Source organism: Cornus florida, unplaced genomic scaffold (assembly GCF_030987335.1).
Source record: "Cornus florida cultivar Cherokee Brave unplaced genomic scaffold, ASM3098733v1 CherokeeBrave_3.0.0_Hap2_Chr11, whole genome shotgun sequence".
NCBI lineage: Eukaryota > Viridiplantae > Streptophyta > Magnoliopsida > Cornales > Cornaceae > Cornus > Cornus florida.
Window position 1 is genome coordinate 112595573 of NW_026775581.1, and position 27799 is coordinate 112623371.

Here is a 27799-nt window from a genome sequence, read left to right on the forward strand (position 1 = left end):
TGGATATTTATAACTTTCATACATCTCTAAAACTTTTCACATCTAACAGCTAAAGAGGAGAGCTCGTTAATATACACATTTGTTATAAAATAGAACATTAGTGGCATAACAATTTCTTCTATGTTGAGGGTAGTTTTGAAATTATAAAAATGCTACTTAACCCACTATCATTTCTTTTTAAATGTTCCCATCTTTGGAAGAGTCAACGTGTCAGTGTGAATTAGCACACGAGAGATTTGAAGGAATAACCATCCTTCCAAATCTTCGTAATCCTTTATTTTTTCTCCATTAAAGGCAACCTAAAAACAAACGTCGCTCCCTTTTCTTTTCTTTCCAAATCATTTCAATCCAAACGAATTAATGATTGGGAGAAAATAAAGGATAACATTAATTAAAAGAAAATAAATAATAACAGTAACCTCTATTCTTGATAAATTAAGATGAAAAAGAAAGTTAGTTAGGACAGTATTATTGTTTTGAAAAGGTTGAAGGAGACAAAATAAAATAAAAAATAACAATCAAATTATTCTTACACCTTTTTTTTTTATCCTAACAATAACCTATTAAGTGGCTTGTGTTTCAAAGTCGACCTCTCTAAGAAGTTAACCAACAGAAGTATATGTCAACTTCATCATCGACAGGTTCATTAATGTTTGACTTAGTGAAAGGTCAAACTATGTAGAGGCGCTCTGAAGAGAGTATGTAGACAATATTTACATGGTGTCAGAATGCTCGGTCTCAAGAGTGATTGGTCGTGTCTATAGAATATTACACTAATGACTTTTCTAGCCCATGGATTAGAAAAGTTTATATATATGGAAAGGTTATAAAAATTCGTGAAAAGGGACGTTAGTTAGTTTCCTATCATGTAAGAATTAGGAAAAACCCAAAAACCCAATACGACACACTTTTGCTACCCAAAAACCCAATACGACACAATTTTGCTTTCTCTCCCCTTTCTCTTTGGGTCTCCGGGTCTTGGTAAGCTAAAGAAAACTCATGATATTTCACGACTATTTTTTAAATTTTTTTTTTAATTTTGAAAGAACACAAAAGGATTAAATATATGTTTGGATTAAAATATAAAAGGTCAAATGTTTTTGGAAAAAAAAGGGATTACGAGAAAGAGAATAAAAAAGGATTGTGATTTTCTCTTTTTCACACAAGAAGATGAAAAAATCATAATGTTGATTACCAAATATATATGTATATTAAATGTTTAGTTTTGAAATATTTATCAAAAACAACAATGGACTGGAGGAGTAGTTTTTCATTACCGGATTATCATGATCTTGGATCTTAAAAGAAAGTGTCTAAAGATATATTGATCTTGAAAATTTGAGTTGTCTTTCATAGATAATGATATGCAGAGAGATTTGGACTGTGTTAGGGCTTGTTGCGCAGAGAAAGAGACAGGTATGTGAAGGAAAGAGAAACAAACTGATTTAATACTTACATAATATGAAATTAACAAATTAACATCCATTTTCATGGACATTTATAACTTTCGCACATTTATGAACTTTTCAAATCTAATGGCCAAAAAGGAGAGCTTTGTTAGAGTGTTTCTCAAGTTCATTATAGTGTTTTATATGTGGTAGATAAATCTGCAGTGAAGGTGGAGTTATGAAGAGATCCTTATTCGAGGTGGAGTCTAAGCTACTGACATGTTTGAACTAGTTCAAGAACTTTGAACCAGTTCAACTGGAGTGATGAGTTAGACTTTGACTACTGCCTTAGTTGAAGTAATTCAAGGGCACTTGAACTAGTTCAAGTGAGGCAGTGAGTTACAACACTTTTAGGGCAACAAAGTTGAACTAGTTCAAGTATTGTTGGACTGGTTCAACTCCCTTTGGAAGTTCCCAGAAATAGTTTCCTAATCAGTTTTGGAAGCTAGAAGACTTGGGAAAGAAGTTGACTTGCTATTTTAGAGTTGAAGACGGATATGGTAACTCCTTGTAGGCAAGTTGATCCTTGTCCAAGAAGGAATTGGGTTTGAAGACTCTATAAATAGAGATGGGTATAAGAGGTTTAGAGAGAGAGAATAGAGAAAAGATGTAAGGGGTTTAAGGGTGAGTGTTGTGAGGAGAGGAGTGAGCTAGTATATGTAATTTTCGAGTGTATACATGTAGCCTTGTAAGAAATGATGAGTGAGTGAGTGGGGTTTTGACATGTGGTTGTATATTATCTTTCTTGATTCATAATAGTGAAATTTCTTTCTCTCCCATGGATGTAATCGTAGAGTTGGGTAAACTGTATAAAATATTGTGTTGTATGTGGATGTGTGTGATTGTTATCTCCATCTATGCTTGTGTTGATGTGATGTGATTATGCTTCCGCTGTGTGTGATGAAGAACGAATTTAACTCTCAACAACAATCGATCATTGAGTGGGTTGGAGGGAGTTAATTTATCCCCAACATGCTCATTAGTGTATACAATTGTTATAACATGGGACATGAATTGCATAACAATTTCCTCGTTGGGATTATGAAAATACTAATTAACCCACTATCATTTTTCTCTAAATCTTTTCATTTTGGAAGGATAGCACATGAGAGATTTAAAGGGATAATTAATCTTTCATATCTTTCATAATCCTTTCTTTTCTCTCCATTGAAGGCAACCCAAACACAAACTTCTCTGTCCTTTATTTTATTTTATTTCCAAAACCTTCCAAGTCTTTCAATTTAAACGAAAAAATTGAGAAGAAAAGAAATGATGACATTAATTAAGAGGGAAAAAATAAAAATAAATAACAATAACATTTATTCATGTTTGAATAAATTAAAAAGAAAAAGAAATGAATGATAGTATTATTATTTGGAAAAAGTGGAGGAGATAAAATAAAATAAACCATAATAATCAAATTACTATGGTACATTTTTGTATTTATCCTAACAAAAACCTATCAAAATGACTCTCTCTTTTTTTTTTTTTTTTTCAAAGACTACCTTTCTTATGAGTCCATTAGCAAAGCATATGACAACCTCATCATTAATAGGTTCATTGATGTTTGGCCTAATGAAAGGTCAAACTGTGTAAACGCCGTTTAAAGAGAGTATGCAAATAATATCTATATGGTGTCTGCTGTCCTAAGATCAAGTGACTGGTTGTGTTACATTTGTCTGTAGAAGATTAATTTTGTCGATTAATGCTATTAAGGGAGCGCCCCCTCTCAAGTACACTGATAACTTTTTTAGCCGGTGGATTAGGAAAGTTTATTGGTATGGGAAAGTTGTAAAAATTCGTTAAAAGGGACTTTAGTTTCCTAGCACACAAGATTTAATTTTTTTATAAAATGTTTATCCTGAAAATATGAGTGGTCTTTGACAATAATGATATGCAGAGAGATCTAGATTGTGCCTGGGCTTCTCGTGCAAAGAGAGACAGATATGCGAAGGAAAGAAACAGACAGAGGTAAAGCTTACATAATATGAAATTAACAAATTAACATCTCACATACATTTATAATTTTCCCCCATTTCTAAACTTTTCACATCTAACAGCCAAAGAGGGAAGTTGGTCAGTATATTGAATAGAGTGCCCCTGTAATAGCATTCCTCAATTTTGTATGAGGTTGGTGATACCCTCATTATTAGCCAAAACAAAAATTAGTGCTGCTTAATTAAGCCCAACAAATAAAATGAGTTAATAGATCAGTCAATGTACGCAAGTAGGTCACACATGGGATAATCTCATAAATTTCTATTTAGTAAATACAATGAAGCAACATAGATATATGACGGGACATTATTCTCTCTTCTCAGTTGGGCGAGACTAAAATGTAGCAAGTTGTATATATCATAACTTAACAATAAATAACTCTAATTGTCAGTAATGATATTTGAGAAAGCAGATGACCTTCAATTTAATTCTTCCCTCTAAAGTCATCCTGATGCATTATGTATCCGAACCAAAATTAATGTATGTCACTGCCACGTGTCTATATAAGACTGGATCCATCGAAGAGTTTAGACACACCCTTCAAGTTAAAAATGAAATATGTAACACTCACGTAATCAGCTACGGACTCATAATAGGATCTCGGGGTGGATGCTCCACTGGATTTTTTACTTTTGCATTTTATATTTCAAAATTTTAAAAATTTATGAAGATGTCCCTACTAAAATTACAATTTGCCCCCACTTAATTATTATTATTTTTTTGCATTTTATATTTTAATTTTTTTAGAATTTATGAAGATGACTCCACTAAAATTAAGACTCACTAATATAAGTTTTCTCCCACAAATTAAAAGGGCGCTCCCCCTCCCTCGCAAAATTTTCTAGATCCGTCACTGACATAATATCAATATAAACACTAATATGAAACGTTTAAATATTTGTTTACGAAGCACATTGAATTATTTTTCGTAACCCAATTAAATTGAGAATGCATCAATATTTCATCCTTATTGCATTCTCAACTTAACAATATTGTATTATTAATTTAAAAAATGATTGAATTTTCTAACCTATTTATATAGTTTAAGTGTTTATACTCCTTTGGTCTTATGGACTGCATCTAATAAAAAAAATTAATATTAAAAACACCATCATTTCAAATCCGTGAAACAAATTTGTCTGGTGATTATTAATCTATCAAATTTACATGTACAAAATTGTCAAAATAGGATGTCACAACGGTCTTGCTTCGGATGCCGACTTCTGTTTCGACGAATGGAGAGAGTGTATGAGTGGGGTCCACCTGTCTTGGTGGGACGCACTCGGGCCGTATCCCAGTTCTAATGGGGTCCACACATGCTCTTAACCAGTTGAAGTCGAAATCGGCTAGAAATACTACCAGATAGGGACGGGTTAATGTAATTAATGACGAGCAACTGAAACAGAAACGTGTCCAAAACCAGCCACAGGGCACGCAGAGCTCCTTGGACTCCATTTAAGAGAGCGATATTACTAATCTCTGTGTGTGTGTGTGTATATATATGTGTGTGTTTCTCTCTATATATTTATGTGTGTATGTTTGTCTCCCCGCCCCACTGTGATTTGACTTGAGAGAATCCCATGGCAGAGAAGCGGCTGCTGCTGGTTGTTGACGGCACAGTCGAGATGGCTCCACACTGGTCAACCATTCTCAGAGATTACATTGAAAAGATCACAAGGTACATCAACTTCACACATACATCAATTATTCTCTCTACACACTGTAAATTCACTTATCATATTCTTATTCTTCTGCATTGTGTCCCTTTTTTTTAATGGTGTCCTTTTTGCAGTTCTTGTGGTTATAATGATACATCTATGCTATATATATATATATTCTTTTTGCATATATAAGTACTTCACAGCAATCATAGCTGACCGGCTTCATCTATCTATATATAACAGTAAAATTAAACCGATGATTCTCCTGATTGAAGGAAATGGAATGTTTTTATGTGTTTACAATTTTATCCAGCTTAGCCTTGATTATCTGATAGTTTGTGGCAAGAGATCATATATATAGAACTACTATATTTAATTTATTTGAAAATTAACTCCCTCGGTGCTACTTCTGATAAATGTATGTTAGATTTATCAACACTGGTCCTAAGCTGGTAAAATTTTCCTGATTCGATCATTTAAAGATATACATACATACAATATATATATATATACACATATATATATATATATATTGAAATTATAATCATGGTGAACTAACATATTAATTGGAAGTATCCGCAGAGCAAATCTTGTTAAATATATATAGCTAATTATATGAAGAAAAAAAAAAATATATATATATATATATATATAGAGCTAATTATCCTTGTGAAAATCTAATATCACAGATGCATACCTGTGCATGTTATATTAAAAAGCTAATTAAATTTGAATCTCTATCTAATATTCAAATCGAATCTGCCTAATTAATTTCGGGATTGTACCAATCCACAAACTTCTAAAAAACTCGTGCTCAAGGTTGACGATTTTGTTGCACGTGGCTAGGATGTTACAAAGACTTGTTACGCATCCGACAAAATGGAAAAGTCGCACCATCTAACAACTTAAATTTTGAGTCTAATGGCGAGCCGCCAACCAATTACAAGTGATACGAAAAATCCAAAAATATCTAAAAGGTTGCATTTGAGTCTAATGGCAAGCGGCCAACCAATTTACAAGTGGTACGGAAAATCCAAAAATACCTAAAAGGTAGCATTTGAGTCTAATGGCAGGCGACCAACCAATTACAAGTGGTACGAAAAATCCAAAAATATCTAAAAGGACAGCGACGCTAGTGTGAATAGTGTAGTAAAATAGGCCCCATTTGGGCGGACAAATTAGTAAAATAATAAATTTACTTCTAAAAAATTGGGTTCCTAAAAGCAATATTTTGTTAATTCTATGAAATGATTTCCAGATCATTGGCTTTTGGAAAAAGACCTTCACATATGTGTAACTAATCGTGACAATTTTTTTTTTTTGAAAATATTTTTCGAGGCCTCGGGAAGCTCCTTCAAACGAGCCCTAGATATATCAAGCATAAAGTGTCCATAATTTAGAAATAATTTTTATTATTTTGGACACTTGATCAATACATTTCGAACACTTGATCAATACATTATGGATACTCGACCAACCCATCCTACATATACTTACACTCTTCATCTTATATAAAACAAGCACATAACGGTCCTTAAAATAACATTACGAATTTATATCAAAGTGTTCAATCTCTTTTTCATTACAAAGTTGACATTCCACGTGGGTTAGGCCCTTGGTTGTAGCACTTCTTGGTATCGCTCTTCTACAAACAAGCATAATAATGTAGGACACATATCTAATGGTGTATTCATGTCCCAGCTTAGATCTTATATTGACTTTGTGATGGGAAGAGTCTGTTATGTTATTTATTTTGTATAGTTCTATGATCTGCGGTACTGAATATTGCTTATTGCTCATTGTAACATAATTTGGCATCCTATTTGTATAGGTACTTTTGTGGCAATGTGTCAGCATCCCAGGTACTCTTTAATCTGCTTAGACATAATGCCTCATTTTAATAGACTCTACTTGCTTGTGTAGTTTTATCTTAAGGATTTCAGCCTCAAAATTGTTCATTTATTAAGATCACTATCACTGTTATATTTTTTCATCATTTGTTAGTTACGAAGTACTTATCTTCTCTCCAGAAACTTTAGGCAAAGTCATCTAATATTATATCATTGGTAAATATTTACAGTTCTCAAGGGAACACGGTGTTGTAATTAAGCCAGTGTTTGGTATTAGGTGAAAATAATCAAATTGAAATGAAGTAGACATAGAACATAGTAGCATTAAATTAAGGCAGTGACTGATATCTTGAAAGGTTGATCATGGATGTGATCTTGAAAATTCAAATTGCTACTGAAGCTTGCAGCATAGAATATTTATCAATGGTTAAATAAGATATTGAAAAATGTGAAATTTACAGAGTAGTAAAAAAACAGATGAGCTTGCTTTGTTCTGTAACTGATGTCCTTTTACATGCCGTTTAATGTTTGAGTTTAGCCATATTACCTTGAATCCTTGATAACAACTTAGGCATTTTGCTGGTACACATCCTTTTTTCTGATGGAGGAATTTAGTTCTCATAATTGATATTTAGCTAAGATTAGAAAATTAGAAAAACATACTTTTTTTTTCACCCAATTTAACAAATTTTGTCATCTAGAAGCAAGAGGAGTAAGTTTCCTCACCTTTTTTTTTTTTTTTTTGAGATAATAGGATAACAACATGGTACTACTTGTATCAGGAATGTTGCTTCTGGGGACATAGAATGTCTGTACACATTTTACTAATTTGCATTATACAAATGAGCGACAATGAAACACTTTGAAATTACAACCATAAAGATAGACTGTACACATCACCCAAATGCAATGACACATATTTCATTTTCTATCAAAACAATAACCACAAGCATAATAAACCAAGCATTATTTAAATATCTGATATCATAAAATGTGCAGTTGGCATGAAAGGCATTACTATGATTGACATGAAAGGCATTGCAAATTAATAAGAATTGCATGCTTGATGTTCAAATTCGATGGTACATTTCAAACTATGAAAGATCACCAGGGTTTTTTCTTTTTGATGAACGGAGCCAATGTTATTGTCCATTTTTCAAGGTCAAGGATGAGATGTTTCTAATTATTGATGATTCTATTATGCACTTTGTGATATATAAGATAAGGCAGTCTCGTCACTCGGTTGAAAATTACACAATCTTGTACTGGAAAAGTCGTGGGATTGAGGTTAATTATAGGATAATTAACTACTTAGGTAAACAATTTAACTCAAAATTTCATGATTTATCTGTCACATATGTGCTTTTGGTTTGTTTTGTTATTGGTTCCTTTCTATTGCATCCTATTTTTCTTATGGATCAACAACTCTCACAATTTAAATCTCCAAAATGCATGTTCTTTCATAGATGTACGGATATGGTCCTTTGAATTCTTAATTTCCATAGTTCTCATTTACTTCATAACCAGTCATTGAACTTTTTGATGTCCAGATGCATCTACATTTCTCCAGAGACTATTGTTGAAATTCTAAATCAGTGTTATAATTTTCTTCCTATTTTTGTTTGTCTATGTATTGCTTACAGGATAACTCTGCAACAAGACCTGCATTTGCTGTCGTTGTGTATGGTGCTCATGGACCTTATAATGGTATGCATTTGTCTAACCCTGGACCTTTTTTATTTCTTCTGGTGAATCACATTTAAGATAGTATAGAATTGCTTTGGTGTTTTTTCGTTTCCTTTCTAGAGACCGAATTTAATCTGCCAAATTATTTAATTTGTATGAATAAGAAATGCACATTATAATTTGTTCAAGGACAATTTCAGGTTGTTCTTCCTTTCTTAACTATGCTACATCAATACAGATTCTGTTCTCAATATGCTCATGTTACGAGGCTTATGCTTTGTGATAAGCTATCACTATCACCTTCAAGTTTCTATATGACTTGCATAAATTAACTCGTTAAATGATATTATTTCAACTAGGCTGTGTTTTTGTGTTCTAGTTTTATATAGATTTTTAACATGAGTATTTCAGTTGCACATTTTATCACATTGCATGTGTTTGAGATAACGAGGTTTGGAACTTTGGTTGTTTATAGAATTAAGGCTTTACAGATTCAGAGTTAATGAGAATATTTTGAGTTGTGATAAAGCATCTCTTTTACTCAGCATACTTAATTTAGCAACTGAGAGTGGACCCTGGTGCAACAGTAAGGTTGCTTCATTGCAACTTGGAAGTAGCAAGTTTGAAACAGAAAATCACCTCTCTGCCTGCAAAGGTAAGGTGTACATCTGAACCTCCCCTCAGCGGCAGAAGCCTCGCTTACTCGGCTTCCCTTCAGTTAATTTAGCAACTACTCCTCAAGTTTGGGTGGCTTCAATGTAAATAATATGCAACAACTACCTTTTTTTTTTTTTTTTCCTGAATGGTGGTGGAATTTTATAAAAGAAACCTCAGAAGAGTAGAAGAGAAAATGGGGGCATAACCCCATAACAAAAGGCCACTATAGAATACCATTTCCAGTAGATGGCCTTCACAATACAAGAGAAAACCAAAACAATGGAACAACCTAAGAAAACATCACACAAGAGATGGAAATCCTGAAGAACTACGTCTTGCCTTGTTCTCAATTACTGGAGAAGTGAAAATATTTGAATGATAAGTTCATTTATAACTTTTATTTGAGTTGGTATCATAACCATGGATTTGTATTGTGGTATTGGGTTATGTAAAGGTTGAGGTCATGGTGTAATAATGTCAGAAAATCGAGCAAGGCATAAAGGGAGTCAATTACAGATGCCATGAACTTTTTCAATCACTATAAAACCACTAAAAAGTCAATGATATGCATGTTTGATTTCAATTTGTCACGTTTTATGCTTTTTGTTTTTTCATTTTGGTATTTTGCCAATATTGTGACACTAGAAAGATGTCTTACTTATTGTATTGGGCATTATATTGATTTCTGTCAAACTAAGAACAATCATTTGTGAAGAACATTACTACTATAACAACAATAACCAAGCCTTTTTCCCAACTACTTAGGGTTGGCTGCATGAATCCTATATTTCCATTCCGCTTCATAGGATTCATGTTCATATTGGTCAGCACAAGGTTTTATGCTGTCTGTCAAGCTACCTAATGCAACCCTCCCTCTAATTTGGGCTTGGGACTGGCTGTGTAAAGGACACAGGTGGTTTTTTAATCACCATTACATTTACATAATAGACAATATTTTATTCTATAATTCTAAGAAAAAAAAAAATCAGAAAGTACCATTTTGTCTTTAATTTATTCAATTAATGAGCCTTTTTTTTTTTTTCTTTTTGGTGGTATCTAATACCTCCTTTGTCTTTTTTGTGCAGAATGCTTGGTACAAGCAAGCAGTTGGACAAGGGATATGAATAAGTTCTTACAATGGCTATCAGCTTTATCCTTTGAAGGCGGTGGCAATGATGAAGCTGGAATTGCAGAAGGGCTTTCCAATGCCTTGATGGTAATGATGTTGTCCTCAAAATCTTATTTCCTGTTTTTTAACGTAATTTCATAAAAGACGTGCTTCATTTACTGAACTGCTTAATTTTTGTCTGTTGAACTTAATGCTCCACATTTTTCAGTGAGTTTAAATATTTACTGCAAATGAATGTCCATGAGAGACTGAATTAATAAATTGATACACTTCAGTCAATTTTATATGCAATCTTTCCGAGTTTCTGATTGTGTAATTGTCAGATATGGATACATTATTGATAGGTCTTGCTTGTTTGCACTCCTTTTCCGTGTATGGTAAAGATTAATTCTTATCTGAAAGGGGATAAATATGTTCATTATATTCCATAGGATATGGCTTCATTCTTAATTATAATTGAGGCATTTTTACAGTTCTGCTATTAAATTTTGAGCCTAGCTGTCTTATGTCTGAACAAATGTAACCATACATTAGTAGTCAGTATGTATATTATTAGATCTTGTTGGTAAAGAAATTTGTAGCTACCAATAGGTTCTAGAGTCTAGACCACTTACCAAAAAGTGCAGGGAGAAACTGTATGGTGTCCATAACATGCTTAATCTGTCTACATTACGAATAGTACAGGAAAGTGAATTCTTGAGTTAAACCTCTTGCTTTGATTATGTAATACTGAATGTTTCCTAGTTATGTCCATTTAGTATACTACAAATAACTCCTTTGGTGACTGTTACAACAAACCACCGACAATGCGGTGCAATGGCATCCATGCCACCCTCTTCATATGAGGTTATAGCATTCATTCTGCTATGTGTTTGACACCCTAAAAAGGTGGTGATTGCCCTCCAAAGAGGTTTGCAGGAGGGTCGTGTGTAGGCTTGCATTCTCTCCAGATTCCACCATTGTAACACCTAAGCCAAATCATAAGACATCTCCCATACTGTAAATATCCTGAAGAAAAGAAAAACCTTCCATTCATTACAAAGCATCATATTATGTTCAATCTGTACAATAATAGATTATGCCTACTCTATCGCATCTCATTTTGATTTAGTTTGCTTACTCGGGCAGAAAAAAACTAATGAATCTTTAATGTTTGTGAGGCCATTTGGCATACTGTTATTTGCATTCGTATTCAAAGAAATCTACAATTGTCATGTTAGATTTATTTCAAATTTTAATTATGGTAGAAGCATGTACAAAACAAAAATAGTTTTTTTTCATTATTTATTTATTTATTTTGGATTGTTAAAGATTTTTGCTGTTTGCGGTTCATTCAGTTTCTTTCCCCCATTTTCCAAATTGAAATTAGGTCCCTGTTTCTCCATCAACTTCCATTTGTTATATATCTAGTGACCTTAAATATTTCTATCATGAGTGAATCAGATGTTTCAAGCAAACACAAACGAAAACCAAACTCAACAATTTGGACAAAGGCATTGCATACTTGTGGCTGCCAGCAATCCATGTCTATTTCCTACACCCGTCCAACTGCCAATAATACAAGTTACGGCCTCTGGTAAAATTACTGATGCACGAATGGAATGCGATCTGGCTGACACGGAGACAGTTGCCAGATCATTTATTCAGGTTTTGATGCAAAACTTGTAACCTTGTTTGCTTTGCTGGCTATGCTCCTTCCTCAAATGGTGATTGCTATATTTACCATCGTCCTAATGCTTACTTTTGCGTGCAGTCATTTGTATCTCTGTCAGTTCTCTCTCCAAAAAAATTTGCGCAGCTCAAAGCGATATATAGTGCGGTAAAAAATTAAAGTTGTTCATTGCTCTCGCTTAGTGTCTTTATAATTATTTCTAAATTTGTCACGTGCTCTTGCTTAGTATCTTTATTATTATTTACTAAATTTATTATGGCCTTGCTCACCTTCGATGCCACTCCCCATACCCTGCTTCATATACCTGCTTAAACTCTTACAATTGGCTCTCTAGTGATTTCAAATTTCTGTAGTTAAATGTTGCATTTAATTTACCTTTTCATATTTCAAATGCATAACAAGGTACATGAACAATGTATAATTTTCAATATTGAGAAGTATTTTATAACCTTTTGCATGGGAAAAATCTTGCATTTCTTATGCAACAGACAATACTCAACTCAACAAAATATTTTCCCAACTATTTGGGGGTCAGTAATCATACTTTGCCATTCTGCTCTATTGAAGGCTATAGTCTCCATTAAACGACACATATCATATTTCCTAACAATCTATAACTCATGTTAGTTTTGATCTCTCTCTCCCCTTAGCATTTCCCTCAATAAAAACCACTTCTCTTTTCCTAAACTAAAGTTACTGGCATCACTACATCCATATTTCTATTTCTAATTTACTAAAGTTACATTCCCCATATTCAATTTTGGTCTTACTTATCTTAAACGTAATTCTAAAGCTTTTCTCCCAACCTCTAATTCAACACTCATCTTAACTTTAGTTTCATCAATCAAAACAATATCATCAGCAAATAACACAAACCTTCTAACCTCATCCTGAATGTATTCTGTTAAATAATCCAGAACTAATAAAAAAAAGATATGGGCTTCACATCAATTGTCGATGTAAACATATACTAAGTAGAAATTCAGTCGTTTCTCACAATTGTTGTTATTATGGTCACACTGTTATATTTTCATTATAAATATCCTTTAGCACTGTCAATATATCTATTTGTAACTCCTTTTGATTCTAAATCAAGCATATTATGTCTCTATGGACTTTGTCTTTGGCTTTGTCCAAATATATAAAGATTAATCTTTCTTTCTCTCTATATAATATTTTAATTAATCTGTTTAATAAATAAATAGCTTCCATTGTTGACCTTATAGAAATAAATCCAAATTGCTTGTTCCATACTATAGTTTCACATTTTAGATGTTGTTCGGTAACTCTCTTCAAAGTTTTGTAGCATGGCTTATTGATTTGTACCCCCAATAATTTGTCCAACTTTAACCATTCACTTATACATATATATAGGTATCCAAATAGTTCTATTTCATTTATAAAAAATTCTTAAGTAATATTGAATAGTTGTGTTAGCCAACACACACTATAATTGCCTAAACACTTCCAAACCTCAATAAGATTGTCTCTGTCACATAGCGTCTCTTGTGGTCCTGTGAAAAAAATTAGCTTCTATAATCTCCCTAAGGGCTAAGGTTACCAAAATTTTCTAAACCAAAGCTTCCTACATGATTTTAATTTAGAAATTTCTCAAAATAATTTCTCCACCTTTCTCCAAATTCTGCAACATACAATATATATTAATATATCACCGCGTACAACTCAGTAGCGAGGAACGTTTAGTCGGTTAAACAAGAGAATGAATGTAAAGTAATACTGAGAAAGATCAATCCAAATATATCACAATCATTTTGTATGTTACCACCTTCCATGCATAACTCAGTGTTTTCTTCTTTATATTGCTGATCTTCGAATTATAGTACCATCCATTTACATAAAGAAACATACACTCCCTTTTGTTAATGGAAGTTGGCAAGTCACTGACAACACCATCCTGTCAATGTAGGGAAACTGTAGTCATCAAACAACAGAATCTTCTGTGAATGATATTAAGAATCCTCACCATCTTGTCCTAATCTCTGAGAATTTTGTGGAGGCTCGCGCTGCTCTCAATCAGTTGGAAAGTAAATCAACACCTGATAGTATTCTGGAGACACAAACAGAGACAGGTTCCCATCTTTCACTTCCAGAGAGTTTTAAAGGTAATCACAAATTTTTGGACTAGTTACTTTCATCTTTTTCTGCTATTTTTTTACTTTTCAAATGTGACATTATATAATTATTTGCCCATGTTTAGTCATTTAACATAATCTTGTAGGCTGTTTGTTTCATCATGTAGCATGTTCGACTGTTGCCTTTAATGAAGTCATTGTTAAAATACTTATCAAAAAAAAAATGAAGTCATTGTTAAAATAACAGTATTCTATGTTTTTCACAGCACTGGTGTAAAATGTACTGGGCAGCTAGAAAAATGGCTTTAAAATTTAAGTGGAACATCTGTGGCCTTGTGCTGGGAAATATTCTTAATTGCACATAACTCTAAAAGAAACACAACGTAAAAGCTTTAAGCCAGCTTCTTTAGCTCAGCTGCATGAATCCCATCCTGCCACTCAAATCTAGGGGCACACCATCACTGCATTGTTTGCAGCCTCAATTCAAATTAGTTTGGTTCCATATGTTGTCCTAGCAATGGCTTCAAGCTAATGAATTATTCCTTAACGATGCAATTGTTAGTCTTTGTTGTAGACGGTCCAACCATTGTAGTCAACAATCATTCAGCATGTCCTCATCAGGAGTGAATTTTATTCCTTATGTTATCATTTATTTTCCAGCTAGTCTTACCTATACTCGTTTTACAGAGATGTTTGTCATCAAGCGTCTTTTAGAATTGACTCTTTAATTTGGTAGAGGGATGAATTTACTCCGAGCTTCAAATGAACTTCCCACTTCATTCCCCTCACTTTAATTCTTTGGATGTTGTACTCTCATTCTTCCCTCCCTCCCTTATATGACAAGATCATCTGCACTTCATTATATAGCAGGAATCAATACAGAATGAAAAACTTATTTAAAAAAAAAAAAAAAAAATTTCAATACAGAATGAAATGAAAAAAAAATTGTCTCCTTGGGGAATCTCTACGCTGTGCCTATAAAAATGTGCTCTCTTTGAATGTGTGTGCGTTGTGGTAGGGGTGAGGGGGTGCACCAGGGAATGATCCATTCTCTCTCTCTCTCTACTTCTAACTCTGAAAACTTTCATCCTCACCATATATTTCTTTGTTCCTTAATTAGAAGAAATAATCTTCAATGTGATGAGGAAGTATTTTCTTGTAAGGCGAAAAAACTTATGCAATCCTTTTCACCTATATTACATGGACCCGGGTATGTGTAACATGTTTAGGTATGTGTCTTGAGTATTGGATGTACTAGATCCCAATCCCAAGGGCATGGGGACATGATAAAATATTCATATTATTTATAAAAAAATATCTTTTATTTTATCTTAAAATGTTGTTTTAATTGGTTTTTTGAAGCAAAAGGAACATAATCACACTGTTTTATGCATAAATATATAATATATTTGAATTATTGGATTGGGATATACTTGTTAGATGCTTATCCAGCCATACTTATTGGAAACATCATGTGCCCATGTCCAAGTTGTGTGTCTGAACACAGGTACTTTACAAATTTTTTGGAGTCCATGTAACAAAGTTTTTTACCGAGCTATTTCTGTACTTATGTTCCACTTCTTTTGGTTCTCCTTTACTTTATACAACTTCTATAGCTGCAACTTCGAACGTTGTTATTCTTCTTTTATTATAAGATGCTATACAACCACCTCATTCGTTTCAATATTTGGTTGAAGAATCAGAACAATCTTTTTTGTTATTTATATTCTATTCTCTAGTCTGTTGGACAATTCTGCTGATTCTTCTTTTTCAGATGAGGACATCATGATGCAGTGGAAAGTTTTCAGTGAGCCCTTCACAAGGCAGCATGATATTCTGGCTGAAAATATTCCAGCCACACCAGTCCAGCCAAAGAGAGAGAAGGAAAAAGTTGATGGTAAAAGTCTTATCAAACAAATAGGCAAAAGAAAATGTTCAGATTGTTGGGCTCTCAATAATGTTTGACAAATAATCTACTGTTAATCAATATTTGAGCTTATATTTAATCGAATGCTTACTGTCAATGGCCTTTCTCAGATGAGGAGGTCTCAATATTCCAGGAAATACTGAATGAACTAGAGATGGATGAGGAAGAAACTCCTTCAGGGAGTATTCCTACTGGGACTGCACAGCAGAAAAGAGGAAAAGAAAAAATGGAAAACGGTAAAAATTCTATACATCACCATGCAAAAGGAAGTCTGCAATTTATTGGCTCTAATCATTGGTTGACAAACCAAACAATCTACTGCTTATTTACATTTAGTTGTATAATACGCGGAATGGTTACCATTTCTTTTCCTTCCCAGATGATATTATGACGCTGTGGGAAACACTGAGTGAATCCTTGACGAGTAAACAAGAAATTCCTGCAAAAGATTTTCCTACTGCAGCAGAAAAATTGGTAAAACTTGTATCTGCTCTGATTTCTCTTTTTTTGCCTGTATATAAAGAAGCCACCCAGGGGCTGCTTACAGGGCAATTTTCATGAAATAAATAAGCTCTTGTTCAGGAACCCTATGTTGTGAAGCCCAAAGAGCTAGGAACTGCATTTCCACACCATTCAAATGATCTACACAGCACTTTCAAAAGCATGTCAAGTGTGAAGACATCATCAGACTTCTTCACTTCTCAATTGAAGTCTGGGTTTGAAGATATTAAGGTGAAACTTACTCCAGCAGGAATTGTTATGTCACAAAAAGGACATAATGGGAGTCAGGCAGCGGTAAATGCAAGCTTTTCGAGCAACCTTCTTCCTCCACTCCAAGTGAGGACCTCCTCAGTCAAAAATGGAGGAAGTTCTCCAGAACCTCAAACAATTGGTAGGAGAAGCAAGTATCCTCATCAGACCATGTGGTCGCCTACAATTAAGTCAGAGGCGACATTGATATCACAACAAAATGCAGAATTTGCAACCAATGGTTCCACTGCTTCAGCAGCTTCTACCATATCAGGAAACTTAAAGATTTCACATTTTGAAGGACTTCGAACAATGAGTAGTTTTACACAAACCATGCCATTAATAGTTAAATCAGAGTCACGAGTGAAGACCAAAAAATGTGATCAAAAGACCAGTAATGGCTCACTCATAACAGCAACTTCAGATATATATGGAAATTTAAAGACATCAAAGCTTTCAGCAAATCTTCAGGGACCCATAAGTACCGGTCAATCACTACTACTACCTAACATGAATTCAGGACATTTTACAAGGGTTCAAGTGGCACAAGATGAATACTGGTTGAAACGGAAACACATTAATGCCTTTGGTCAACCAAGTATATCATATGGGGCAGACACTTCGATTTCTATGGTGGGAAAGTCTCAACGAGTGCAGGAGGGAATGGATTCTGTTACTGTTAGCAATACTTTGAGCTGTAAAACACGGTCACAGCAGACAACAAGCACTCTGTCTGGACCACCCAAGGGATACATCGAAGCATGGGAGGTAATTTTGGTTGTGATTAAAACAAAATATACAAGATTCATGCCCACTGGTATCATATCACATTGCCACATTATTGTTATGAGATGAATATATAACTTTTCTCATCTTTCCTTCTTAATCACTTACTGTTTACAACTAGTATAAGTAGAGTTTGTTATTAAGCTAAAGCAGTATTTTCCAATTTAAGACATCTTCAGTTCAACAATTTTCATTTCCTCAATCTTTACTCACACACACAAACAAGGACACTGTTTACAGTTTGCTATTTTTGTGCATTCAGGGGGATTTAACTTCGAAGGAAAATGGACAAACTGTGTTTCTCAGTAGACTAGTGGTATGTTTTCATGCACACATTTCTCAGTAGACTACTGGCCTATGTTTTCATTCACACAATTCTAGGGATATGTTTTCTGATGTCATGAAGAATATTGGTTTCCATTATAGAGAACTATGAACCATGTTTAACCATGATTTCCACTATAGGATATAAATATTAAAGTTACCCCCTCTCTAGTAGCTTAAGCTTTTAGAGTATATGGTTGTTAATATGGTATCAGAGCCAAAGGTCTCGATTTCGAACCTCACCGTCACCCTGATAATTAAAATTGAAAAACACATGTTGAACCAAAAGATGGTCACACGTGAAGGGGCATGTAGAGGATATAAATATTATAGTTACCCTCTCTCTCTATCAGCTTAAGCTTTAAGAGTAGACGGCTGTTAACGCCATGAATTACCTATTCAAAATAGAAAAACTTGCTAGTTTTCAACCAGGTTTATACTTTTATTTTTCATATCTTTACATCTGTGACTAAGCTTGTTCGGCGTGGCCAAGAGGTGACGGCCATCAGAATCACCTTTCCTGTAATATGGAAAGTAATAAAAGTCATGTGAAGGAGTGAAGCAAGCATGAATCTAATGGTATGAGCTCATGCTTATGCGAGCAGGGGTAGCTTTTAGGATTACCCTTCATATATGTTTCTTTGTATGCATTTTTTTTTTTTTTTTTGGATATGTTTCTTTGTATTCTGATGTCAAATATAGAAGTATAGATAGCATCGTGTTCTTACTTCAGCAGTTTTGTCTATGCAAAGACATGAAAAACAAAGGCCTAGACTAATAATTCTTTTTTTTTTTTTTTTCTAGGCAGTTTGACTAAATATTCCCACACATGCTAAATGTTTTATTCCTTGTGACAGGCCTACAGGAAGATGTCGACTTCAGATAAGTAAGTTCAGGGTCTATCGCTCGTTTCTATGTTTGCTTATAAGTCCAATTCACCTTCCTTATTATAGTTCAATATTCTTGACATTAGAGTAATTTATACCAATAGTTTAATTTATTAAATTGAAATAAAAAAAGAAAAAGTACAGAATAAGAATGTTTAAAATCTATTGTATTCCAAGCTTTTATCCTGATTATTCTTTCAATCATTTAAATTCAAGATGAAAACTTATCTTTGTGTACCGTATGTGCTCCTGGGAGCATTTCATGCACGGAGATATTTCATACGTGGTATGAAGAAAGAGTTCCAGGCTATTTCATGTCTACCACTAGGGCAACTATAAGTTTCTGACAAAGAAGTGTATGCATGTTGTGGATGATCTTTATTACTATTTTCTTAGTTATCTGAATTAGATAAACTCAATTTGTTTTTTTTTTCAGGATTGCTGCCGACTGGCCACGAACACTACACGTTGATCAGCTTGTATCTCAACACCATATCAATAACATGTAATTGTACCAAGGAGCTCACCAAATTATTATTATTATTATTATTATTATTATTATTATTATTATTATTTATTTTTATTTATTATTTTTAAATTTTTTTTTTTTCTGTTCGTATGTTTCATTATTGATGATATGTTTATGTTGAGATTATAAGTAATGATTTCTTTTCTATTTTCTACCAGCCCATATGATGGCGAAGTAGAATACTTAATCATTGAGGCAATGCATCATCGCAGAAAATTTGACGAACTGAAAGAGAAGAGGCTTGTGAGTCATTCCGGCTTAGGTTTTCTCCTAGATTTACACAATCTTAATTCTTTCTTTCCATACTTGGTGAATTTCAATTTCAATTTTCTCATTTCAAATTTTGAATTCAACTAATCCTGCTTGTTTATTTTTCTAAGTTATGCAGCGATAGGTCAGATGTACACTAAATACTAATCGCTAGAAAATATATAGCTTGGATGCAAATATCCACTCAGAAATTCATGCTTATATGCAGACATAAAATTATCCCTTTTTAGTTGTTAACACAATCAATAATTTCAAGGAAAACAAAGAAATTAAATCAAGCAAACAAAATTAACATCCTCAAATGAATGATCTGGAAAGGTTTACCGCCACCAAAGGCACCAAAATCTCTATATCATTATTTATATATATACAACCATCAAATGATCGATTTTTAAGCTTTTGTAGTAGTAGTGCTTTTTCAAGAGCTACCTTTAAAGCTAGCATTGTGACAGAAGATTTTCATATTAGAATGAATTTTTGGATTAATATATTGAAATTTGTATTGGTTTCAGTGTGCATATATTAAGCTGCCACCACAAACATTGTTACTCACTGTTTCCACCAACAGTATGCGCTTCATTGGAACGCTTTATCTTGAGGTAAGACACTCTGTTACTTCATACTATTTCATACCACAAAAAAATAAAAAAAAATAAAAAAAAAAAGTTCATCAAAATTAATCTAATTGTTTACTTGGTACCCAGGGATTTCCTCTATATAAGCACCAAATATACATCCCCTAGCAGCATCCATAGAAGCAAGAAGTGCAAAATCAGCCAGAGCAGATCCTTGGAGAGTATGTGAAATATGCATAGTTTGTCTTCAGCTTTCTCAGGACATCATCTTCTGATGAAAAACTTGATCGAGTTATGGACCTTGTAGCAAAAAGAAAGTCTTTACTTTAAAAGATTATTTCCATTAATTACCTCAATTATGAGGAAGGAAATTATATTGAGAGTCAGATGCTATTGAGACAATATTATCTCTCTCAATTGAGAAGGGAACCATACGTAGAGTCAGTTGCTAGTTTATCCCCTCCGCTGCCATTGTGTTGATAATGCACTTTTGTGTCGACATGTCGCTTCTCCGTGGCGTGTTCTTATTTGACTGTGATTTCCAGTGAAGCAGTACTTACCAGCGCAGTGGTACATGTCAAAGGTTAGGTCTGTATCTAGTCGACCTCAAATGGTTTCCAGTTGGAGATGAACATAATACAACTGGGAATAGAAAGAGTGCCTTCCGGCAATCTTTTCCATTTCACTAGTTGAATATGGGCTATATATATGTATATATTGGCCCAGCTATGAATCCTCATAACTGAAAGGAGGACATCGAGCAAGACATGTCTTCTAAAACTACATATATATTTTTTAGTCCTGTAAATTAGCAAATGAACAACAGATTAATGTTGTGGATATGATTGATAAATATTTGATCCGGATTAACCCGAGGTGGGAAAGAAATTTAAATTAATAGGGGTGGCAATAAATTGGTTGGTTGGCCTAGTTAATAATATAGTTTGTTAACATGTACATGCAGAACCTGAACCCCCTTTTGTTACCAAATGCTATAATTCCTAACTCATAAAACATAAGAAATTTGAAGTTTCTTATGGAATATGGAATATGTGGTTCTTTTCTTTAATTTAGGAATGAATAAGTAATAATGGCGAGTTAAAAAAACATTCAGATATGAACATTGCACTCAGAATTCAACATGATTTTAGCTTGTCTATTAATATATATATATTATTAGTAAGAAACTCAAACACAATATTCACACACTCACTTTGCTTATTTAGAGACTCAAATATTCACCATCCACTTTGAAAGGTAGAGGAGATATCACTGAACCACAAACTGTAATATATGTGAGTGTTCAATTTTCGCACCACGTAATTAAAGATTGAGGTATATTTATTTGTACTTGTGTATGAGACTCAACACTGACCCCGTTTGAACTTCTGTGTGTACATATGACAAGATTAATAAATTTAGACACACCATATATTCGGTCCTTTCGTTACTTAATTGTAACGACCCTAGTGTTGGAAACGGGGGCATTAAAAACATAAACTTTGGATGAGATTTGGAATAGACTCCGCTAATAATTTTTTGCGGATCTCTAGATGAGCGCATTTCTCTCCGTAAGGAGATGAACGTGGTATATTTACTTTCTCAAATCCATTTCCGGGTGAATGAAAAATTAGCTCCTAAGTGTGGTGTTTTTATAAGCTTAAATGGGCATGCAAAATGTGGGGAGTGTTTGTCCCACATGAAAAAAAAATGTTGAAACAAATTGAAATTTAAATAAGTTGAGTTTAGGATTTGGGCTTGGGCTTGAGCCTAATTGTAAAGTCCAGATTATTCTTTTTTGGAATTTTTGATTGGGCCTAATTTTAGGCTGGGCTTATTTAAATGGGTTTCATAAATGGGTGGGTTTTTTGGGTGGTTGATTTTTTGAATTAAAAAAACTACTTTTTAGTTTTTCTAAAAGGTTACACCTTTTAAATTAAAAAACCATATACACCTTTTAAATTAAAAAAAAAAAAACACTTTTTAGTTTTTTTTTTTTTTTTTCAAAGGGTTACACCTTTTTCCGAACCATCATAACCCATGGTTGCACCCACTCGAAAAGGCACATTGCAACCTATTGGAATGGATGTGTCTATTGGTGAACAGACACCATGTGAACCATTACAACCTATTGGAATAGATGTGTCTAGTGGTGAACAGACACCATGTGAACCATTGCAACCTATTGCAATGGTTGTGTCCAATAATGAAGAGATACACCCCATCCGAAAAGATATTTCTATTTCTATAAATACCCCCCTTTGGATCATTTGCAAGCTGTTCATTTTTATTTTCTTCTATCTCCCTCGCTAGACTTGAACCCAACCCAAGTGGGTTCAAACCATAGGTTAAGTGGTCCGAACCACTTAGACCCTAATCCAATTTCATCGAGCCATATTAAGATTGGTCCGAACCATTTGATTCGAATTGCACACAATTCAGCATTTATATAGCATAGATGCATTTTTGAGTCAGAGAGAGTATTACACGGAGAAGGTTCGCCGTATCCACGAGTTTGTAGTGCTGCTACTGGTGGATGTAGACCGTTGTATCCTGGGAGATAGACGCCACTGAGTCCGTTAGCGCCATAGCGGGGTGAATCTGTCTTAAGGATATAGTATCCAATACTAGCCTTGGTCCAGGTTCTTTATTTATAATTATTATTTCATTAATTTATTTTGCATATTTAATTAAATATAGAGTTGTATATTTAATTAATGATTTCTTAGCATATTGTTAATTATCTCATGACATGTTAGTATAAGGCTTGTTATATCTTAAATGTCACATGAAGCATATATTTTTCCAACAATCTTAAGACAGACTCCTTCCTTGCGTAGATTTTATTATATGTTTCTATTTAAGATATAAACAAGTAGATATTATACTAATAGTTGAGATATGATAAAATAATGTTATATACATTATTATATGATAATATGTTAAATATTAATGCATTCAATATTCTGTGAAATTGAAGCATGTTATATAAGTAGATTATTGAATTATTCAATATTGATTGAATTATTTAATTTTGTAATATGATATTATGAAGTATATGACATTACCTTAAACATGTACCAACTAGAGGTGGAAAAAGGTACTTCGTTACTTTTATCAATGGTTGCACAAGATACCGTTATGTGTATTTGCTACGAAGCAAAGATGAAACCTTAGAAATGTGACATCATATGAATTATGGAAAGGTTGAAAACCTTTCTATAAATTCTTAAAAGTGTGGGGGTGTCTATTTAAGGTTGCAGATCCTACTCCTATGAAAGGTTAAAGTGGTCCTAAAATGTGACAACCTTGTAGGTGAGTGTGTCGTGGATAGGTGCAAGAGGCACTAACAAGCTACCACACTAGGCGAGCTACAAGTGCACAGTCCCCACACATAAAACCTTTGATAGGTTATGCTCATAACAGTATAGCATATCATTTCCTTGTGCATAAATCATACAATGAAAATAAAGATGAGCTTAGAGGTAGTAAAAAGGCTAGAACGTCTAAATCTTTTATTCCTGATTTTCTAGCATGTTTATTGGAGAATAAGCCACAAAGCTTTAAGGAAGCAAATTCTTCTCTTGATTATTATTATTTCTTATATTAATTATGTGATATAATTAATCATGTGATATAGTATGAAACTATATTGTTATGCAAGTTTAATATTATTTTTCTAAATGTTTACTTTCATTTGATACTATAATATTGAACTATGTAGTTGAATTACTTAATGTGTATTGTAATTCAAATTTACAACATAATTTATTTAATATGTGACATTATTGAATTTTGTATGAATGGACTAGTCCAACTATGTCAACTCTTCTGATAGTCAAAGGAAAACGATCTATACTAGTGTTTAAGACACGTATAGCTGTAAATGGGCTGAATCAGAGAAAATTTTCTAATAACTCGAAAGAATTTAATAGAAAATGTTATGGATACACTAAGCAAATACACCAAGACAAGCTAAATCAAGTTAGTTAGCTCTAATATACAATTTAGCTAAAAGCTAAAATGTTATTGAGTTACAAACTAGTTAGCTTAGGTATAAGCTAAAATGATTCATGAGGTGCACAGAACCTAAGAGGAAGATGAAAAACTGTCAGTTGGTTCTAGCTCTTAACTTGATAGTAAAAAACATGAGGGTGATGAGTAGCCATTTTAGCCATAAGCTATTTGAGTTATACATCATATCTGCTCATGTAGGAGGGAATAATACTACTTGTAAAGTAGTAGTTTTTGAAGAATATTATGCAAAACAAATTACTCTACTACCAAGATAGACCACTTAGATAAGTGTGTACTAAAGCTATGAGCTACTAGAATTGCTAGCTAAACAAACTTAACTTTAAGCTAGCGGTAATAACTGAAAAGTGGGTGCTCATCATAACTTAGTAGTGAGATATGAGAAGAGTGTGTAATAATACTTGAGAAGTTAATGCTCACTCTGTGGTGATTGTATCCAAAACTTAAATAATAAGATAATTATTTGCTTAAATGATTGAGTTATGTGATGTGTGACACATGAAAGGTTATGACATGTTAATATGACTAACTTAACATGAATAACTCAATTCATAAATACAAGAGATGTAGAAGCAAATATTAATTAAAGCCCATATCTCTAGCATTAATTCACAGTAACATCGGTGACATATTATAAAAACAAGTTAGAGATAAAGTGAATACATATGCACTAAAGACTGTTAGACATGCTTGTTGAAAAACGAATATAAAACCTTGGAAAGGTAGATGAGGTGAAATATTTAATATATGGTATTTCAAGAGTTGGGAAACCATAAGAAATATATCATATATAAAATTTCAGGATTATCTCAAAGTTGTGGGGGGATATTGTCCAAATAAGAAATACTTATAAATGTAGGGTTCTTAATCCTAAAAAATTTTGGATAGAACCAAAAATCATTTATTGTATTATAACAATAGTGCATGTTATTTCCTATGAGGAAAATATTATGGAACAACTAGAAAAGTTCTTTTTCCAGCAGAAAAGCTGAGTTATTTGTTCTAGTTGAAGAGTAAAGTGTGCAGGCTTATAAGTCCTTGAGTGGATTAAAGCTAGTACCAAGACAATGACATAAATGTGATGTATAAGTCATTGTATGCCTTAAAAAAATTAATGATATACTAATTAGTATATTCGATATGAAAGATTTAACATCTAATAACATAGTATATTCTCAATAGAGTGAGATTGAGATAATACTAGTTATGATAACAAAAGCCTAGCTAACTTTTGTAGATGTAAATCTCAAATATAAATACTAGCCAAAGTATATCATTGGTTGAGATTGCAAGGCATCTTAATAACTGTGTTTAATTGCACATTTTCAATCCAGGATCGGATCATTGAAAAACAATAAATTGGGTAGTTGAAATACACCCTAAATCCAATATTGCATAGATCGAGGTATCTAACTAAATTGGAGGTGTAACAGTGATGCAATCTGGATATGGGATATTAAAGACTTCAAATCTAATAGTGGATATGTCCTTTATATTAAAGGTGTAGTTCTATGTTCTTAATATAACTCAAAGTTAGAAACTTTGAATAAATCAAATAGGGAAGTCAATAGACTTCACCTAGAGGACAATTCAAAGTAAGTCTACACCTGTGCCACTAAAGAAAATGATATTGCTAACAATAAGCAATTTTAGGGCACAAAGTATACAGTTGCTCTCATCTGGAGAAATCTCTGCAGAGTGTAATATTTCTAAACACAACCTTGTGGCCACATGTAGAATTGAAGGTTGTACTAGAGAGCAATTGTACAGTTCATCGAGGGGAATGGGGTTTAAAGCCGAAAGCTAACGAGTCATCTTAATGGAAACCCAACCTAGTTGACTGGAGATCCCAAGATCTAGGTTCAAAGGGACAACAGAAATTCTGAGTGACTCACCAGAAGCACTGGGAAGATATAAATCTTCTACCCATTTCTATGATGAGACAGTGCTACCTACAGCGATGATTAGGATAAGCTATACTTTTAATGACTCTTATACCTTGAAAATTCAAGTGGGGTATAGTAGGATACTCTTAATAAGAAGTCACCTATATGAGTGTGAAGTGGGGCCGCTTCTATGAGAACTATAAAGGCTAAGTTTTCTGGAGCACTCATTGAATACCAGGACTTGTTCAGGGCCAAAATGAACACAACAATGAGAACCAACTTTGTGAGGAAAGCAACTGTGTGTTTGTTATTGTCTTGGTTTACATAAACGGCTGAACAGTTCAAGACATCGCGTTCACTGGTTAGCCAGTAAATCCGATAGCAATACACTAGGGAAGGTTTAAAGCCAAAAGCTACCTATCCTGATGCAGTATCTTTCCGATTATACTCTCTCTAGTGTCTACATGATCATCTTTTACATTTTACGCAAATTTTCATTAATGTGGGGGATTGTTGGAAACGGGGGCATTAAAAACATAAACTTTGGATGAGATTTGGAATAGACTCCGCTAATAATTTTTTGCGGATCTCTAGATGAGCGCATTTCTCTCCGTAAGGAGATGAACGTGGTATATTTACTTTCTCAAATCCGTTTCCGGGTGAATGAGAAATTAGCTCCAAAGTGTGGTGTTTTTATAAGCTTAAATGGGTATGCAAAATGTGGGAAGTGTTTGTCCCACATGAAAAAAAAAAATGTTGAAACAAATTGAAATTTAAATAAGTTGAGTTTAGGATTTGGGCTTGGGCTTGAGCCTAATTGTAAAGTCCAGATTATTCTTTTTTGGAATTTTTGATTGGGCCTAATTTTAGGCTGGGCTTATTTAAATGGGTTTCATAAATGGGTGGGTTTTTTGGGTGGTTGATTTTTTGAATTAAAAAAACTACTTTTTAGTTTTTCTAAAAGGTTACACCTTTTAAATTAAAAAACCATATACACCTTTTAAATTAAAAAAAAAAACCACTTTTTAGTTTTTTTTTTTTTTTCAAAGGGTTACACCTTTTTCCTAACCATCATAACCCATGGTTGCACCCACTCGAAAAGGCACATTGCAACCTATTGGAATGGATGTGTCTATTGGTGAACAGACACCATGTGAACCATTACAACCTATTGGAATAGATGTGTCTAGTGGTGAACAGACACCATGTGAACCATTGCAACCTATTGCAATGGTTGTGTCCAATAATGAAGAGATACACCCCATCCGAAAAGAAATTCTGTTTCTATAAATACCCCCCTTTGGATCATTTGCAAGTTGTTCATTTTTATTTTCTTCTATCTCCCTCGCTAGACTTGAACCCAACCCAAGTGGGTTCAAACCATAGATTAAGTGGTCCGAACCACTTAGACCCTAATCCAATTTCATCGAGCCATATTAAGATTGGTCCGAACCATTTGATTCGAATTGCACACAATTCAGCATTTATATAGCATAGATGCATTTTTGAGTCAGAGAGAGTATTACACGGAGAAGGTTCGCCGTATCCACGAGTTTGTAGTGCTGCTACTGGTGGATGTAGACCGTTGTATCCTAGGAGATAGACGCCACTGAGTCCGTTAGCACCATAGCGGGGC

The 27799-nt window shown here is 33.6% G+C and overlaps 2 protein-coding genes across 3 annotated transcripts; both read left to right on the forward strand.

Annotated features, from left to right (window-relative positions):
• The first annotated feature begins 5026 nt into the window (after positions 1-5026).
• Positions 5027-18104, forward strand: LOC132281872 (mediator of RNA polymerase II transcription subunit 25-like). The gene is made up of 14 exons (XM_059783535.1): positions 5027-5124; positions 6939-6969; positions 8601-8664; positions 9203-9298; positions 10386-10516; positions 11873-12076; positions 12183-12248; positions 14029-14224; positions 15969-16091; positions 16232-16357; positions 16501-16595; positions 16704-17639; positions 17920-17973; positions 18084-18104. The coding sequence occupies exons 1-14, from the start codon at positions 5027-5029 to the stop codon at positions 18102-18104; spliced, it is 2241 nt and encodes a 746-aa protein (XP_059639518.1).
• A 389-nt stretch (positions 18105-18493) lies between these two features.
• On the forward strand, positions 18494-20616 carry LOC132285481 (mediator of RNA polymerase II transcription subunit 25-like). 2 transcript variants are annotated; one of them, XM_059787676.1, is made up of 5 exons: positions 18494-18867; positions 19305-19373; positions 19556-19640; positions 20180-20266; positions 20372-20616. In XM_059787676.1, exons 1-5 carry the CDS (start codon positions 18851-18853, stop codon positions 20408-20410), a joined length of 297 nt encoding a protein of 98 aa, XP_059643659.1. In that variant the 5' UTR covers positions 18494-18850; the 3' UTR covers positions 20411-20616. The 2 variants fall into 2 exon arrangements, with proteins under 2 accessions (XP_059643659.1, XP_059643658.1); XM_059787675.1 differs by lacking the exon at positions 20372-20616 and having other exon boundaries at positions 20180-20332.
• Positions 20617-27799: the final 7183 nt, after the last annotated feature.